The sequence below is a fragment of the Mycena indigotica genome, assembly GCF_014461135.1.
Source record: "Mycena indigotica strain 171206Taipei chromosome Unknown Mind.scaff0016, whole genome shotgun sequence".
NCBI lineage: Eukaryota > Fungi > Basidiomycota > Agaricomycetes > Agaricales > Mycenaceae > Mycena > Mycena indigotica.
In genome coordinates, this window is record NW_023503015.1 from 931,802 (window position 1) to 949,453 (window position 17,652).

The 17,652-nt window shown below is 50.7% G+C and overlaps 4 protein-coding genes across 4 annotated transcripts; 3 read left to right on the plus strand and 1 right to left on the minus strand.

Annotated features, from left to right (window-relative positions):
- Positions 1–103: 103 nt before the first annotated feature.
- MIND_01364300 (CBS domain-containing protein) lies at positions 104–780 on the minus strand (the record flags this gene model as incomplete). The annotated part of the gene is made up of 5 exons (XM_037370069.1): positions 104–192; positions 242–368; positions 419–503; positions 552–646; positions 694–780. 5 exons carry the CDS (start codon positions 778–780, stop codon positions 104–106), a joined length of 483 nt encoding a protein of 160 aa, XP_037213625.1.
- Positions 781–2,927: 2,147 nt separating this feature from the next.
- Positions 2,928–4,984, plus strand: MIND_01364400 (Phosphatases II; the record flags this gene model as incomplete). The annotated part of the gene is made up of 5 exons (XM_037370070.1): positions 2,928–3,355; positions 3,408–3,502; positions 3,550–4,331; positions 4,383–4,607; positions 4,658–4,984. The coding sequence occupies 5 exons, from the start codon at positions 2,928–2,930 to the stop codon at positions 4,982–4,984; spliced, it is 1,857 nt and encodes a 618-aa protein (XP_037213626.1).
- A 4,151-nt stretch (positions 4,985–9,135) lies between these two features.
- On the plus strand, positions 9,136–10,194 carry MIND_01364600 (uncharacterized protein; the record flags this gene model as incomplete). Its single annotated transcript, XM_037370071.1, has 1 exon — positions 9,136–10,194. One exon carries the CDS (start codon positions 9,136–9,138, stop codon positions 10,192–10,194), a length of 1,059 nt encoding a protein of 352 aa, XP_037213627.1.
- A 2,311-nt stretch (positions 10,195–12,505) lies between these two features.
- MIND_01364700 (26S proteasome regulatory subunit RPN1) lies at positions 12,506–15,940 on the plus strand (the record flags this gene model as incomplete). The annotated part of the gene is made up of 12 exons (XM_037370072.1): positions 12,506–12,637; positions 12,685–12,741; positions 12,784–12,948; positions 12,997–13,418; positions 13,468–13,626; positions 13,675–13,907; positions 13,955–14,104; positions 14,150–14,641; positions 14,691–15,085; positions 15,131–15,521; positions 15,568–15,686; positions 15,740–15,940. 12 exons carry the CDS (start codon positions 12,506–12,508, stop codon positions 15,938–15,940), a joined length of 2,916 nt encoding a protein of 971 aa, XP_037213628.1.
- Between the last annotated feature and the right edge of the window lie 1,712 nt (positions 15,941–17,652).

Consider the following 17,652-nt stretch of genomic DNA (forward strand, 5'->3'; position numbering starts at 1 on the left):
CGAAGCTGGATGACATCATCCAGATTTGTGAAAGGTAACTGGGTCGAATTACTACGAATACAATATGCGGTCTAAATGGTTTACAATTGCCCCGAAAATAGTATCAAAGCCCAAAGCCATGTCTTGTCACAAATGACTGGAGATCCTGTGGTGTGGCTAATGCAACAACAAATTTCCGACTAGGGTCAGTCACTGGAAAAGTCCAAGTTGATGCTAGCTTGGATGAACCACCAAGACTCACCGATAGCGAATATGTTGTGTTTCAAAAATGTTTCGAGCTCGTTGAGTGGCGTCAGTGGTGTGATGACCGTGTAGGGTTGCTCAGAAGTGCGGGTAAAGCGCGTCATGTACTTGTTAACTTTGTCCCCCTGCGTGTTAGATGAGATTATTCAGTGGAGGAAAAAAACGAAGGACCGACAGCGTCAGCTTTGCCTGCTTCCCATTGCGTTTTCAGCGTAGCAACATCGATATAGCCTAGTGGTTTGCGGTGCCGATCCAGTACACTTTGTCTTGCTTAGGGCTGGGAAAGCAAGGCGGGACGAGCAACACACGGGATATGCGAGAAATCGCGCTCATAAGCAGATTCGATAGCTCGGAAAATGGTATCGCTTGAGTGCACAGTGAATGCCGGGGAAAGCTGCAGATCCTAAAAAGGAATTGAATACCAGTCGCTTGAGGCCCGAACTTCCGTACCTCGACAACGGCACCTCGGTATTTGTCGGTTGGCAGACTAAAGTGGTGGCTGTCGGCTGCGGGTTGAGACAGCGTCGCTGTGGCCATAGTTCGTTGGTATAATTATTCCTTTAGAACGCAAGCTAGCTGAGATCGCAATCTTTGCGAAGGAACAAACAAGGAGGGAGATCGTGTCACAAACGTGACAGTCAAGGAGCAGCACGTGCTTTTCGACTCTGTATCTCTCAGAAAACTCCTGTGGAGGCTGTCCGCCCAATCAACCTATCGTGCATACGAATAGTAATACGATATTATTCTCCTCCGCTCTGGGACTTGCATTACTTGCCTTGCAATTTTTATCGGATTTCTTGCTCGTGTGATCCGTGCCCCGGGACATGCCGTTCGCAAGGATGACAAGGCAACCGCTTGCGGGTAAACAAATATATATAAAATTTCATCACTCTGACTCCTCATTCAGGCAAGAACTGGAGAAGAAGAGAGCCACATACGCAACTGGCTACACGCACGCACGCACCAGCAATCCTTCCCTGAAGCTTGCCTGAAGCAGCTCCGAGAAAGTCTGATTTGTGAGTCACTTTCCGGTGTTCAAAAAAAACACGTTTTGATATGAATAAGTGATCGCATGGACCTGTCGAAACCATATTTATGATGTGCGAGCCGCGCTGCTTTCTTTCATCCCACTTGCACGTCCCCGGCGCTCGCTGCCTGGCCTTGCTCGCCAGGAGCGTTTACCATGCTGCCGTATGCGCTCAAGTTGGTCTGGTTTGCTGCTTGTCTATCTGGTATTTCACTATCTGTGGACCCACAAAAGAAGCTCACTCTTCTTCTATCAGGAACTTTAGTTTCTTGGGTTGGAGTAACGGCAGTTGGCAAACAACTTGGTGTGCCATGGGCCTCCTACAGCATTTGCGTCTCGCTGTCTGTCATGGAGGGCATGTTCTGTTTGGGTTAGTGGACTGACCTCCTACCATCGAAGCCGACTGACCTTTCTAGGCATTTTCTGGCGTATGGACCCCTCCCAGATGCCTAAAGCCTTCTGCATTGCTCAAACCATCATAATGCACATTGCGGCCTACGTGCTTATTGGGCTCTACAGTTCGTTCTTTGTGGCCACGACATTACATGTCCTCAAGCCGAAAAAATGGGGCAACCTAGGAAAGTGAGTTCAAGTAGTCGATCTTCACTTGTTTCCGAACTCACTTCATTTCAGCGCTTTCAAATGGCGACCCATGTATATCATTCCCGTCGTTATCTATCCAACGCTCATGTCTTGCATCCACTTGACATTGGTCTTCACGTACGACGCTATTCAGCCCGCGGGCATCGACGACATGTACTGTAACGCGACTAAGCCTATCTGGATTCGTCTCGTTGGACTGGCACTTCCTCTTACTGTCAGCATCCCTTTCTCTTACCTCGCTATCATCTCTTTGGCCCGAGTTCGGCGCATTTTAGCCCATATCGAGCGCGCAAACAGGGACAATAACGATCTACCACGGAAAATCCGTCGTGATAGATCGAGTTTCAAAGGCAGAAGGGAAGAGGGAGGTGAAGCGGAGCCGCGCAACTCAATGGCTTCGTCAAGCTTTCCGACATTTGCACCCATGCCGGACTTGACGGGCAAGCCTCCTCCGCATGTCAATCTGGACTTGGTGGGCGAGGGGTCAAGTGCACCAACGAGCGACATCGGGCATGGGGATTCAGAGTTGGATGTCACGATAGAAGCAATCAAAAGAGACGAAGAGGAGGACATCGACGATGGCGGGACCTTTCGCCTAAGTTATCGAGAAAACGCTCTACCGCCTGCCCCTTCTCGTATGTCTTGGTCAGTTGCACTGATGCTCTGAAACCTAACTTTTGACGGCCAGGAATTTCTCATATTGCTGTTGTGCCTTCACATGCCTCAACCATATACTTGCTCGTATTGTTTCAATTGTGCGCTTTCAACGCCTCGCATCAATCCCGACTGACCACTCGATAACAGCCTTTTCCCACTCTTTTTCCTTGTCGGGAGTCTCTCGACGATCCTCGATGTTGCCGCCAAGCGCGCAACACCAACACCATTTGGGACTCACCACGTTGCGCTGCTAGCAAGTGCATGGATTCCTGCGCTGCTGCCTTTCACCCAATCGAGCGTCCGAGAAACTGTTCAACGGACTTGGAGACTTGGGGGTCGCTGACCAATCATATACGCTACCACATATTCACATACGCATATTTTGGCACTAACTGTAATGTATCTGTATATACGCCACTACAACCCACCCTTGAATATTACCCCAGGAAACCAACCATATTGGGTGTGTTATGTCACACTTGAGAACGATGACATCGACAACCACAACTTGCTCCAAGTCCCTTCACCAACCATGGTCGATTGGATACGCCGCATCGTCTCGGGAAATAAGGCTCGGTACAAAGACCCCAACCTCAACCTCGAACTCGACCTAGTTTACCTCACACCACGCATAATCATTATGGGTTACCCCGCTGAAGGCTTTGAAAGCTTTTACCGCAACAATCGCGACGATGCGAGGCGCTTCCTGGAGCACCGGCATGGCAAGAACTTCTGGGTTTTCAACTTTTGTCCCATACGCGAGAATTCATACGAAAAGGAGTTCTTCGATGGTCGTGTTAGTCGCTATCCATTTCCAGACCATCAGTATGTTTCTCTGGCTCTGCTTTTTTCCCGATTCAATTAAGGGCATCATCAGCGCGCCTCCATTGGCCATCATGCCCCTTGTTGCCCGAGAAATTTCAGAGTGGCTGGATGGTGCTCCAGAGAGAGTTGTCGTCCTGCATTGTAAAGGTACGTCGTTCCGTTAGAGAATCGATACGTTGCTGAGAAGCGAGCAGCTGGAAAGGGGAGGTCCGGCACGATGGCCTGCACATATCTACTCTCGACCGAAAGACCCCCGAGTCCCAAGCACGAAACAGAAGCATCCGAATGGGCAAAAGTCCGTGCTAACGACGTCATGAAGAGTGTTGAGCATTTAGAAGATGCCTCACTTCCCCCGACCCCAGCCGCAGTCGAGAGTCAGGACCCTATATCCACGACGAATTTGACCGATGCATTGACTGCTGTGCTGGATCTTCATACCTCCCGACGCATGAAACCTGCCGGTGCCAATGAGAAGGCAAAACAAGGCGTCAGCATTCCCAGCCAACGACGCTGGTTACACTACTGGGCCCTCCTTCTTGCCCATGCCGCTCCATCCCACCTCTGGGCTAATCCTCCGATCCAAACACAACCCAAAGTACGTTTAACAAGAATTACGGTCAGAATGCGGGAAGCTGGCGCGCTGCGAATCAATCTCGTTCGCGCTGCATCAGCGCTCTTAGATCGCACTGGTCGAGGAAAGACCGGCTCGGCGCAAGCAGGCGGACGACTCATGTGGGTGTCACTCGCCCGATACGACGACTCTTTTGTAGAATTATTAGAACGATGGGAGCAACACACAAGGGAACCTGGCGGTCATATGGGAAGGCCCAATAAGCATTCGCAGGCCAAAGTAGACGGAGAGGCGTTGGCAGAGGTATTCGACGAGCGGGGGAGGTGGGATAAAGAGAAGATGGTGCGAAGTTTCGCTAGGATGGGAGTCCTTGAAGATGAAGACGTAGAGAAGATTGCGACTGAGGTTGGTAACAACGTCTTCACTCGACCGACTTGTTGACCCAACTTGATTTAGGAAGGCAAGATGTGGTCGTACACATTACTACCTTTGTCAGAAAGCGGTTGGGTCAACGTTCGGCAGGCAGTGCAGGAGAATACGCAGCCCAAAACTGGCGATCTTGAAGTTGATGTCCCTGCGTCGGAGGTCAACTCGATCCACGATGCTACTGAAAGCATCAGCGGTCCCGGCATCGTTCTTGATGCAGGAAGGGAGGTTCGAATCAAAATCTACATGGGTCAAGTGAGTTTCATGATCTGAATTGCCTTCTACCTTTATAAATCTTCTGGTAGATCTTCATCGGTTGGGCGTGGTTTGTACCAACCTTCCACATGAATCAACCCCATCCTTCATCATCAACCGACATAAACGCACCGTCCCCAACCAAGTTCACACTCAAGCGCAAGCAAATGGACTTCCCGATTGGTCTGGGAAGCTCATTGGTTGACGTTGAGATTGAAATGGAGTGGGTCCAGGCCGCAGACAGTGCAAGCGTACAGCCACCGCAAACATTGGCTTCACCAGAACCCGAGGGTATCGGCCTCGGCATGAAACTTGAGGCAGTAGCGAGAGGCGGTATGGGTGACGCAGCAGAGGCAAAACAGGCTGCTCAAGATTAAATATTCTTCCAATACCAGGGGAACGAGGTGGAGATGCACAATGGACTCGGTGTGTAGACAGTATTTAATAGCCATTCACTTCACTGCACACTCATCCTTTGACATTGAACCTGAACGCCGGATTTTTCTCGTCCAGGAACTTCCACAATGATTGACGTTTTAGATCGCGAGCCTGCCAGTCATTAAGCAGCGTTGGGAGTGGCCCAACCACCGACAGGAGGGATTCGTCGTGTGCCAGAACAACAAACACATCTGGATTGGCATCAAAACTTTCTGAAAGCTTTTTGACAGAGTCTTCTGCTTCCGGCACATCCTCGAAGTAGCCATCGGTGGCTACTGTAAGGAGAGGCTCATTGCGCGCCGCTAAATTGAATTCGGTACTTGAGCCACTTGTGGGGAAGTGGGTGTGCGACACTGAGGAACGCGTGGCACTCAAAATAGCCCCAGGGCAAGGAAAATGCTTGTGTAGAGCTTCAGTTGGCCGGAGAACACCAGCATGGTGGCAAGCGTCAGCGCCGAGCAGAATGAACGAAGTCGGCGTCGTTCTAGCCAGACCGCAAATATGTCCCGCTTGGTGCTAGAGATAATGTTTGGTCAGCTCGGGAGAGTCAGAGTAATTATAAACGTCGCACTCCAGGAACATCTAGCAGGTAAAAGCTGCCATCGTCAAAATAGTCAAATGCTCTGAAACCACCAATTCGCAGATCCGTTTTCTTGAAGTCTATGAGCACGAGTGGGTGTCCTCTGGATTACATTAGAGAGCAAATTGCGCTTTAGCAGTAGCACGCACATGAGATCACTGGGCAGCAAATGACTGTACTGACGGGTCTTGTAGGTCTCCAACGACATCTCGGAGCTGATGACCAGGTTAACGCTAGGTGGGAAGAGGGTCATGTCGCCCGTATGGTCGGCATGAGCGTGGCTGGAAAAAGGTCAATGGCATTCCACCGAGATCCAGACTGCAACTGACCTCCAAATGATAGCACTGATGCTCTCGAGCGGCACCCCGTCCTCGACAAGCTGCTTTGTGATGTCTTTGTCGACCGGCAGCGCGGCGTGGCCGGCTTGGATAGCAGCAGCAAACGACGGAACCGCGTTTTCGAGGTCTTTTCTCGGGCCCAGATCGAACATGACGCGTCTCTTGGTCGTCTCATTCTCGACAAGGAAGGCAAAGACGGGGCACGTGAGCGTCTCGTGGCCGGGGAGGACGGGCTTGAAGAACGACGCAGCAGAAGCGATGACCTTGTTGTGGTCGGAGATGACGTCGTATATCTTAACCGACACGGTCGAGGTGCAGAAGGGAATGTTGGCCATTGCTGATGACAGTGCGAGATGAGCGCTAGCGGCTTAAAATAGTCTGGAGATGACGATGCACTGGCCTTAAAAATAGGTCTTATATGCCAGACTCCAATATGATGACCAAGCGCTTAGAGACTGTTTGAAAGCGTTACCCATAAAGCCCTGATGATGGTAAGTAGAGGATTAGCAAGCGAATCAGAGTTGATTTGTTGCGTGCTTTTCATATGCTAAGTCCATGATGTACATCGTCTTTCTGTGAGTATTAGTCGAGTCGTGGTATAAATAGCGAAGATTGTCCAGAGTCTAGATGAATAGATAGATGCTAATCGAAGCTAACATCGCAACCCATGATGCCGCACCCACACTCGTCCTCCAGGCGCCACTTTGTCCCTTTGACCCACCAACCGAGCCAGATTTGGTTGAGTTGACCGTTGCAGCCGCGGGTAGTGAAGCAGACAGAAGCCCGGCTTGGCGATATGTGTCGACAAACTTGGTACCGTTCGCTGCGAGACTGATGAGATCAAACTGCATTGTCGCGCCAAACTCGTCCGTGGTCGTGGTCGAATACATATCATAACCGAATTTTGAGGGGATGCTGTTGTTCCGCGCGAGGTCGTAGGTGGCATTGACGGCAATGTAGTTGGCTGTAGCACGCCCGAAACAATCAATGTAGACACGTTGAGGGTTGCTACCGCTTTTGACCTGGGAAAAACGGGTTAGTGCTACACAACAGGTGGGAATGGAACATGCAAACTAACAGCAGCAACGAGATACCATCCATCCTGGCCTGCAAGAACACCCTTGGTTCTGCTCATCGAAGGTACCCACAAAACTTGGTCCTGATCAACTGGATAGTAAGCACCATTGTTGTCCGCAATACTAGTTGTGCCGTTGCCATGATTGATGTTGAACCAAAACTTCGAGATGCCTTGGTTCTGAGCGATCGGCACAACAAACTGGAATTTTTTGAGAGTGACACCCATAGCAGAGCTGACGGTCGAGGCAGGATTATACGAGCTACCCGAGGCAGCGTAACGCTTCAGGTCGCCCTTGCAGTCTGCGTTTTCGCCATAACGGTCGCACCAGTACATACTAACGGTTGTGGTGTTGGACGCAAGTTGTAACCGGACAGCAACCTGGAATTCGAGGCTGGATTCACCAATAGTCAATTGGGGGTTCGATATTTTGACAGGTTGCAGGTCGATATAATCCGTCAAGGTCACTGAGGACGGGACGGTGTTGAGCATCTTATCGAAGATGGAAGTGCAAGTCTTGGAGAAAGTGTCGGCGGTCGACATGCTAAAAGCGGGTGGGTATGTAGAGATGATTAGAAAGAAGGTAGGACCAACCTCCTCATGGTAGCATTCCCGTCGGCGGCAAAAACGCGTAGGTCGGATGCCATAGTTTGATTGAGGACAATCAACGGATCCCGCGTAGTCCCATCGAGATATTCCGTTACACTAAAAAAAAGAGAACGTTATTCCCCTCACATAATCAGGCAAGACACCCACATGTTGTGATCGAATTCCTGAGTTTGGTCGAAGAGAGCAACGACGGTATCCGCAGTGTTAGCGCCGGCGGCGACAACGTCAGGAAAGTCAGGGTAGCGAACACCGCCAAGTGTGTGTCCACAAGCAGTGAGCTGTATCATCTCAGACACATTGAACCCCTGCTTGGCGAAGGTACTAGTCAGTAGCTCCACAGAATCAGTAGCATTGGGCACTCCAAATGGTCCGGCAATGTTGGCATCGATACGCCCACCGCGAATGGGCATCGGAGGGCCACCACAGGCAGCAACAGCGAATACTGTTCCCAACGCAATGATATCCGCACCTGCTACCATGAATAACAATAAAAGGAAGAGACTGGCCCAACGCACGACTGATGTATTTGCTGGGGAAGGAAGAAAAGTCGCTGACTGTGTTCTTCATGCCAGACCCGACGTTCTAACATATCGGTAAAACGGGTAAGAGCGACATAATAACAGAAAGACCAACCTCTTCCCTGCTGATCTCGAAGAATATGGACCCGTCGAGGCCGCCTGAGCCGTCAGCAATGTTGTGTGTGGCCGTGTCGTGGTAGACAAAGCGGACCCATTCAGCTGCGATGGTGGTATTGGTCCCTCCTCGTAACTTGCAAGAACGGACAAGATCTGACATGCTTGAGCCGTCTGGCCGAGTGCCTTCGTAGAGAAACTCCTCTAAAGCATCGTAAAGCGGTGAGGGCCACTGGTAGTTCGCGGCGTAAGAAAGTGGTACGGAGACAAGCAGTCCAAGCAATAGGTGAGGAAGTGTCATCGTCGTCGTGAATTCAAGAAAAGTCGAATGAATGTGGTCGGTTGTGGTTATTAGTGGTTGCAGCGGGTGGATGAACGCTGTTGAGTTCACGACTAAAGGTTACAAGATGAAGGGAGGAGGGAGGAAGGTTGGAGTGGTAGGTGTCAAGAAAAAGCTTCCTTTGCACTGCCACGATATCACTTGGTTCCAGCCAACGACGCGGCTACACCAGACCGTTCGCTCTACCCACTTCTCGTTGACTTGAAACCTAGATTGTGGAATGGGTTTGACTAGCGGTGGATGGTGGTTTCTGATTCAGGTTACTCTCATGGGCTAAAGATATTCTGGTGAGTACCTCTGCATAATGCTCACGATCATCGTATTACTAGTACTCAACCGCTCGAAGTACTAGTCTCTTGGCGAAGACATTAGGGAGGACAATGGTTGACGCGCCTCACGTCAACAAAGCGTAGAGGGATCAACAACAATGCGCACAGTCCAAGCGTAGCGCTGCAGGCCTATAAAAGCCTGTGAACCGTCCAACGAGTAACTCGAACAACAATCAGCAAGACACTTATGCTCGTCAACAACGTCCTCCACCTCCTTTCCGCCCCGCTTGGCCAACCCAAGCCTGACCGCAAGAACCGCAGTTCCTTCAGCAAGCCCTACAAGCCCAAACCTCTGATCTCCGCCTTGCAACGATTTGTGAGGACAGAGAGGAGCTCTTCTCCTTCTCCCTCTCCGGTTTCAGATGGAGAAGACTCGTCGTCGTCGTCTTCTGACGTATCCCAGACCGAAGCTAATGGCGAAGGATCAGGTGCCCCTGTGCCACCAACCATCACGGCCCAGGGAGCGAGTTGGGAGGGGACGAGAGATGTGCCGAATATCAAAGACTCAGCCTTCATGTTCCATGAATTGAGCGACATTCGACTCTCTTATCGGCGCCCAATAATGGCTGATGTGATGCATCACCCAGATGTTCATCGTAGACTCCAGTTTCGACGCCTTCGTGACGCCAGGGCTGTTGGAACCGCGGCTTCTGCCGTGCCATTCACTGTTCAGCCTACCCGCTCGCTTCTCAAACCAATTTCTCACATTACCCGGACCTGGTTGCGACTTCAACGCATTGCAGAAGACATCTTGGAAGATGCTGAAATGTATCATCACCTCGTTTACGCCCAGACCCCAGTCGGAAAATACGAAGAGTATCGTCACCGTTGGGACCTTTTTGTCGAGCGTCGTCCGCCTGCCCCTCTCCTTCGGTTCGCGGATGTTCCGTGGCCCGTAGATTGCGGGAGAGTCTTCACTCGCGAGCAAATTACTGCCGGTCAAATTCATCGCTTCTTGGTTAGGCCGAATACTTGCGAGGAGCTTGAATGGGCGGCTGTGCATCGTCTTGAGCTCGAGATAGACAGATGGAGTGCTGTTAACGTGGCACAGTATCTCCTCCCCCGCGTTGCGAAGCCTGACCATGACTGTGTCAGTGACGCGGCCAAACTCGCTGTCGTTCATATGGCGAATATCAGGGAGGAGTTACTGCATCACTTCACCTCATCTGGGCTATCGCGTGCCCATTTGAAGCTTCAGAGGTGGCAACGAAAACAAGAGGAAATGGAGGCAGCTAAACAAGGATAAGCACAGTTATTTTCTGTACCTTCATTTTGTGTACATTTAATGTTGATTGGGGTCGAGATCATCGACGCCACTTCCGCTCGTTTCACACTCTGTTGCTTCCTCTCCACAACGGAATCCATTTTGTGTTCATTTTCCTTGATTCCCTCAATAAGATCATAGATAATGCCGCATTTTTGTGCGGGTCGCTCCCCAGTTTCCCGTCCTGTCGACGATAATCTTCCGGCTCAACATCCTCCGTTAGATCAGCATCTCTAGAGTCCAAATAAGTATACCAGTATACTTGCTTTCTCAGTCGATTCCCATCGCTCTAAGCATATAATTTAATTATCTTTCGTCATCACGGATGACTTGGTGAAAGCTACGAAACAAGGAACGATCACGTGACCGTAGATCTAACTATACAACACGCATGCCAGTGCTTTATCTTCTCCTCCCACAAGCACAGGGCAAGTTGTACGGACAGCTGCATCTACAACTTCCTATAAGCAGAATACTTTTATGAACAGCAACAGACGCACGGATACATGAACTGTTGCGGATAGTCCGAATATGCCGAAGGTTGACCTACAGGTGGTTGTTGGTAGTTGTAGGGTGCGGGATTATAGGGCTGTTGCATTGGCACACTTCCTTGATATGCGTGACTGGCGGGGAAGTTACCAGAAGGGCCAGGGCCGTGACCGGCGTACGGGTCGACGAGTTGCACTTGTTGGTCTGCGACATAGCCCGAGGGGCCCTCTGCGGCACCAGGGTGACGGGGATGGCGTGGTTGATTCAAGGGTCGACTACTATCCGATGCATGGGTGACGCTCTCGGGAGTGGAAGCCATGGGCAGATACTCGCATTTCCAGTTGTTGCTCACACAACGAGAGCACGGCGCATCTTGAGACAAAGTCATGCACTGACGATATGATAAGATGACACTGCAGTAAGCCCAGTCGACTTCACCTTGACTTTGCTGCGACGGCAATTACTGCATGCAACCAGGACACGACTGGGTCTAGGAGTGTTGGGTCTATGAGGATTAGACATGTTTTCGTTGTTCTGGTCTGCTCACTGGAGGGGGGTATTTGAGGTCTGCTCGCAAGCGCCGATATGCGATCACCAAACATGACGGTCAAGGACAGTCGACACATAGCTTTCGCTCCGTTTAGCGCGGTCTGGTCGAGTCGATAGAATTCTCAGCGTGGAATCTATGCAAGATGATAGCGCACACACAAAGTGTGAGGGTCACGTACCGCCTGTTTTGCTCCCGCAATAAACCTGGTGATGGCCCGGTCGTTTCGGTGACATCCCGATCCAACTGTTGTGCTCCCTGAGAAAGTGTGTCCTCGTCCATGACTAGTAACACCGCATCGGCGTTTTAAAATGGTTATCCGCTCGAATCTGAGTTGTCTACATGGGGGTGAGAACTTGCTATGCCTGTCAAGTTGAATGTGATGTTATTCAGGCCTTGCGATGCAACGCATGATCCGCAGTTGGAGCGAGAGTGAGGCTCAGCGCAAAAAGCCTTCAAGCCGGGATTCGTCTGGGTAACATTAAAAACAGTGTCGTCATGCACTGCTGAAGTTGGTTATCAAGCATAGCTTGTAAAGGCAGGTCGGAATCCTTGCCAAGTTGCTCCTAGGGGATGGAAGATCGTTCTGTTCTCTCCATCCATGAAGTTTGTTCGGGCCACATTCCACGTATGATTCAGACAGTAGCGCGGATGGCCAATGAAACGATGACCACCTGTACTTGGATGCGCACTCGAGAGTACGCCACTGTTGCGAGAGTATGATCGCAACAGGAAGCGCGTCGGGAAGCTGCGACTCAAGAAAGTCCAAGTTGCCTGTCGAGCATCGTTTAGCAGCCGTGATAGTGATACAAAGGCATGCAGTCAACCAGGTATGCACTCCCGACAAGCTCGCAACATACTATTGTCGCAGTATGCAAGGACACGAATCAGTCAGTCATCCAAAGTGTGTCGAAATTTGAGTCCATTTCAGGACATACTTGTCAGGTTGTCCAGAACCTGGGAGTCATTCATTCTTGAACGCATTGTACCTTCTAACGAGTGGGAAACAGGGTGAGACGATAGAGATGAGACTGCTCTAAGAAGCAGTGGCACAGGCATGGGACTCTAACACAAGCATTCTCATGGTCGCCTCTAACGGTAAGTTCTGGAGTTTATGTTGAACATTGGGAATCGTTGGGCTGCGTGTTGAGCTTGTTTGGGTTGACTGCATGCAGACGTGAATGTGACTGTCACATTACTGTGACCCTTCCCTTTTGGACGTGAGGACGCGCGTCGCGATCCTTCGACAACTTTGCAATGCCCAGCAATCCTACCGAATTCGCTATTCCTGTGACATCCGAGGATCCTAAGAAGAAGGACAAGGAGGAGGGCTCTTCTAAGCTTAACAAAGACAAGAAGAAAGATGGGGAGACCGAAGGGGAAGAATTAGTGCGTGTCCTGATTATTGCAGACACGCGAAACTAACTCCTACTCAGTCTGAAGAAGACCAGCAGCTCAAGGGTGAGCTTGAAATGCTAGCAGAGCGGCTGAAGGTGCGTCTTTCCATCCAATCTACCGCTGGCTAACGTCGTCAGGAATCCAATGCTGACCTCTATAAACCGGCGCTGGAAACTCTTCGGACTCTCATTCGCACATCCACTTCTTCGATGACATCCGTTCCGAAACCACTCAAATTTCTGCATCCATTGTACCCCGGCCTTCAAACGCTCTACGAAACATGGGAGCCATCCGAAAACAAGGTAGATTTCGCGCTTTCTTCCATGTTCTGAATCTGAAACGTTACCTAGTCTTTATTCGCAGACATCTTATCAGTCTTAGCTATGACTTATTCGGACACGCAACCGCGAGGCACTCTTCGTTATCGTTTACTGGCAGCAGAAATGCGGCCAGCAGGCTCACCGCTTTCCGACCCTGGATCATGGGGGCACGAATACGTTCGACATCTTGCCGCTGAACTGGGTGACGAATACAACATTCGTGAACAAGAAGATGACGAGGTTGAACCAGTCAAGGGTTCATCACCTGTGCTCAAAGTTCCTGGCACAATTGACGACCTCCGTGCCTTGGCGAAAGAATGTGCTGTATTCCTCCTCGACCATAACGCCGAACCGGACGCTATCGATCTTCTTCAAGAGTTGGAGATGGTGGAGGAATCAATCGCTCTTGTCGACAAGAATACATATACGCGCGTTTGCCAATACCTCATTGGGTTTGTTGTCTATCTATTTGGCTCACTTATAGCGCTGACCTCGATCTAGTTGTGTCAATTTACTTCCACCTCCGGATGATATTGCTTTCCTTCGAACCGCTCACGCGATCTATGCGCGACAAAACAAATTCCCGGAAGCTCTAGCTCTCGCAATACGGCTGGGAGATCAAGAACTCATCCGAGAGGACTTCAATACTCCCTCCAACCCGTGCGTCTGCTCCATCGTTTAATTTGCGATGCTGATACGTAGTTACAGACAGATGAAGAGACAACTTGCTTTCATTCTTGCAAGAGCGCAGATACCTATCGAGTGGTTGCGCGCTAACCCGGACGACGACATCGACATAGAGGACGAGTTTCCCGAAGACATCCGAGAATGTCTTAGCAACACGCGCCTTTCTACTCATCTGCGTGAATTCGGCAAAGAACTCGGTGTTACAGACGCGAAGAGCCTCGAAGAAGTTTACAAGACGCATCTTGAAAACACAAGTATGCATCACTCGCGTCACTGGAATTTTTTGCTGATGTGAACTCAGGGCCAAACGCGCTTGCCAACGTCGATTCAGCGCGTGGTAATTTGGCTGGCTCGTTCGTCAACGCATTCGTCAACGCCGGGTATGGGAATGATAAGCTGATGGTTGAGGCGGAAGAAGGCAATTCATGGGTGTACAAGAACAAAGAGCACGGTGCGTTATGCAATCTCCAAGCCTCGCTCTCTCAACTAGTTCCAGGTATGTTAAGTGCTGCCGCATCTCTTGGCGTCAGCCTCTTGTGGGACACTGAAGTCGGTCTCTCACATATCGACAAATACACCTACTCCTCCGAGGAGTACATCAAAGCCGGTGCACTTTTGGCTACCGGGATCCTCAGCAGCGGTGTTCGAACTGAAGCTGATGTCGCGAAGGGTTTGATCGGGGAGTATGTCGACAACAAGTCCGTTCCTCTCAAAACTAGCGCCATTGTTGGTCTTGGTCTTGCATATGCAGGGGCTCATCGTCAAGACCTGTTGGAACTATTGCTTCCGCAGGTATCAGACGATGTTAGCATGGAGATTGCTGGTCTCGCCGCGCTCGCCCTCGGATTTATCTTTGTCTCCAGCGAAAACGGCGAAATTACTGGAACGATTCTTCAAGTGTTAATGGAGAAGGCAGAGCAGAACGACGCGTCTCTGGATGAGAAGTGGGCGAAGTTCATGACATTGGGTCTGGGCCTCTTATATCTTGGTTCGTCTTCATCTCTGGCCACAACAGCTCATTAATCTCAATCAAATAGGCCTCCAAGATGCGTCGGACACGACCATCGAAACGTTGAAGGCGATAGAACACCCAATCGCCAAGACTGCGCAGGTTATTGTGGAAGGGTGCGCCTTCGCTGGCACGGGAAATGTGCTGAAGATCCAAGCCATGCTGCACCACTGCGACGAGCATATTGTGGAGAAGAAAGAGGAGAAGAAGGACGACAAGAAAGAGGACGCTGCTGCCACGACAGCGCCGACTGCCGGAACAGCGGCAACATCGGAGGCGACGCCGAAAGAAGAGGACAAAGAGGATACGAAGCCTGGAAAGCAAGATGATACCTTCCAGAGCTTCGCCGTCCTCGCCGTTTCGCTGATCTCGATGGGTGAGGAGATTGGTGCGGAGATGGCGTTAAGACAGTTCCACCACTTGGTATGTTTGAAATATTCTCGTTCGCTCTTCTTCATTGCCTTGTAGATGCACTATGGCGAGCCTGTTATCCGAAAAGTAGTCCCTCTAGCAATTGGACTGAACAGTGTTTCAAATCCTCAGCTGCCCATTCTGGACACGCTCTCGAAGTACAGCCACGACAACGATCTCGCCGTTGCACTGAACGCCATTTTCGCTATGGGGCTCGTCGGCGCAGGGACAAACAACGCGCGTTTGGCGCAAATGCTTCGTCAATTAGCGGGCTACTACTACAAAGAGCCAGATTGTCTCTTCATGGTCCGTGTCGCTCAGGGCTTGGTGCATATGGGCAAGGGGACCATTGGTCTTAACCCGTTCTACTCTGACCGGAGTATCATGAGCCGTCCTGCCGTTGCTGGCTTGTTGGCGGTTCTAACGGCCTTCACGGATGCGAAACACTGTAAGATCACTGATTGGGAATGATTCAAGGCTGAACTCATTCGCAGTCATCCTCGATAAATACCACTGGATGCTTTACTTCCTTGTGCCCGCGATGTATCCGAGGTTCCTGATTACTGTCGACGAAGAGCTCAACCCCAAGCCGGTAACGGTTCGGGTTGGACAGGTTGGTGGCTCTTTTTTGGTGTCTGGAACGGACATTGATCTCTTGTTTCACAGGCTCTAGATGTCGTTGGCCAAGCAGGCAAACCCCGAACAATATCTGGTTTCCAAACACACCAGACACCAGTGAGGTTGGCTACCAAAGATCGTGCGGAGTTGGCAACAGAGGAGTACATTCCATTTGCGCCGGTGCTCGAAGGTATTGTGATCCTCCAAAAAAATCCAGGGTGGGAAAAAGAGGACAAGATGGAGTTGTAGTCATACTTGAGTCATACTTAGAATTAACATTTAATTTGCTCTCCTTACTGATGCGTAGTCCCGACATCGCGGGACCGACGCTACGCATCAGACCCGCACCTGTCAAAATCCATGCGACGCACAGCCTCAAAATCATATGACTCAGACGCGGGTATAAAAGGGCCCAGCGGAAGCTTTTTGTTACGACCTTCTTTTCCCTCGCCGCCTAGATAACAAGTAATGCAAACCCGACTACAAGCAAGACAAGCAAGAGCAGCAGCAGCAGCTGCTGCCCAACCCACTCTCACACCTACGACCTCTTTCACGCGTGGCCCGTCGCCATTTAGCTCCACCTTGTCTACTCTAACTCCTTCATCGTCCTCATTTGTTGTTGAGGTTGAATCAGGCCCCTCTAACCAATCTATGGATAAGGGTGGCGATAAAATGCCAACTGATCGACCTTTGGCAGCACGGATGTTTGGTCTCCCCTACTTCCCAGCCGCAGATGATTCCCGGGCTTTTTTGACGCCGTCTAACACGGTCTATTATCCACCGGAAGTATTTGAAACACCAAGAAGGGCTGCGGGGCCAACAGACAAGGAGCTCAGGACGGCGGAATGGGCTCGGGATATGGAGTTGGCGCGCGATGAGAGAATGCGGTTGACAAGAACGGGAACTTTGTTAGTCCCCGATGGAGATTCTGAACCGTTAGAACCGGGGAAGGGGCTGGGTATTGGACTGGGCTCTGCATTCGTGAGCCCAGAGTCGCAGATTCGGTCGACATCGTCTCCAAATCGCGCGTTGAGAAGAGTGCAAATACCAAAGATAGTCATGCGTGATCTAGAATCGTCTTGAAGGAACGGCTTCTTATTTGTTTCCAATGTACCGTATTTGTTTATGCCAACTTGAATTGACGACATTTCATTTCTCCATTGTCTCTAAAATTTTAGCCAGTCTTTCCTTGCGCATGGGGATCCAAAGGATTTCAGTGGCACCAACCTGGGCACTGATGACGAGACTGTGGTCGCGAAACTCCTCAAGCTGGGCTCGAAGCTGTGTGTCGTTTGTGGCGATGAACTTGCTCCGACTGAGTGGAAAGAGAGCGTCATATGCAATTCCATGAGCCTGCAATGCATCCACCGTGGGATCACCGCCCTCTGTCTCGATGCTCTCCAGCTGGTGTTTGCTCATAAGGACGAAGAGTTGTTTAGCGCGGTCCGTCACGGCAGCCAACACATGTTGGACGGCAGTGTTTGAAAGAGGGACACCCGCACCAGATGCAGCGGCTTCTCCACCACGAGTCTTTCGCCCTCGAGCACCTGTTATCGATGTTTTATCGGCGAACGCCAGCTCGGTATCATAAGAGGCAAGTGTCGTTATGTCGTGCCACAACCAAGCAAATCCTCTTGGAGGATCGCCGCCACTCCCCCAAGCGCTGTCTTTTCGAGCAGAGCTCTCGGAGGTAGACCAGAGTAGCGGAGCGTTAATATGGTCGACAGACGCCACGAGATGGATGTTCGGATGCAGCGCAAGCAGGGAAAAACATGCTTTAGCTTTGGGTACCCGCATGAGAAACAAGTCGATGTTGTGCACGATGAGGAACATTTTTGGTGTTTTTCGAGCGGGCTGTGAGAAGTAGTCGTATATTCTGCGCGCCTGGTTGTCGGGAGTGTTGGCTGCGAGAGGAAGATCGATTATACCAGCGATGTTGGCTTCGATGGACTGGAGCATCT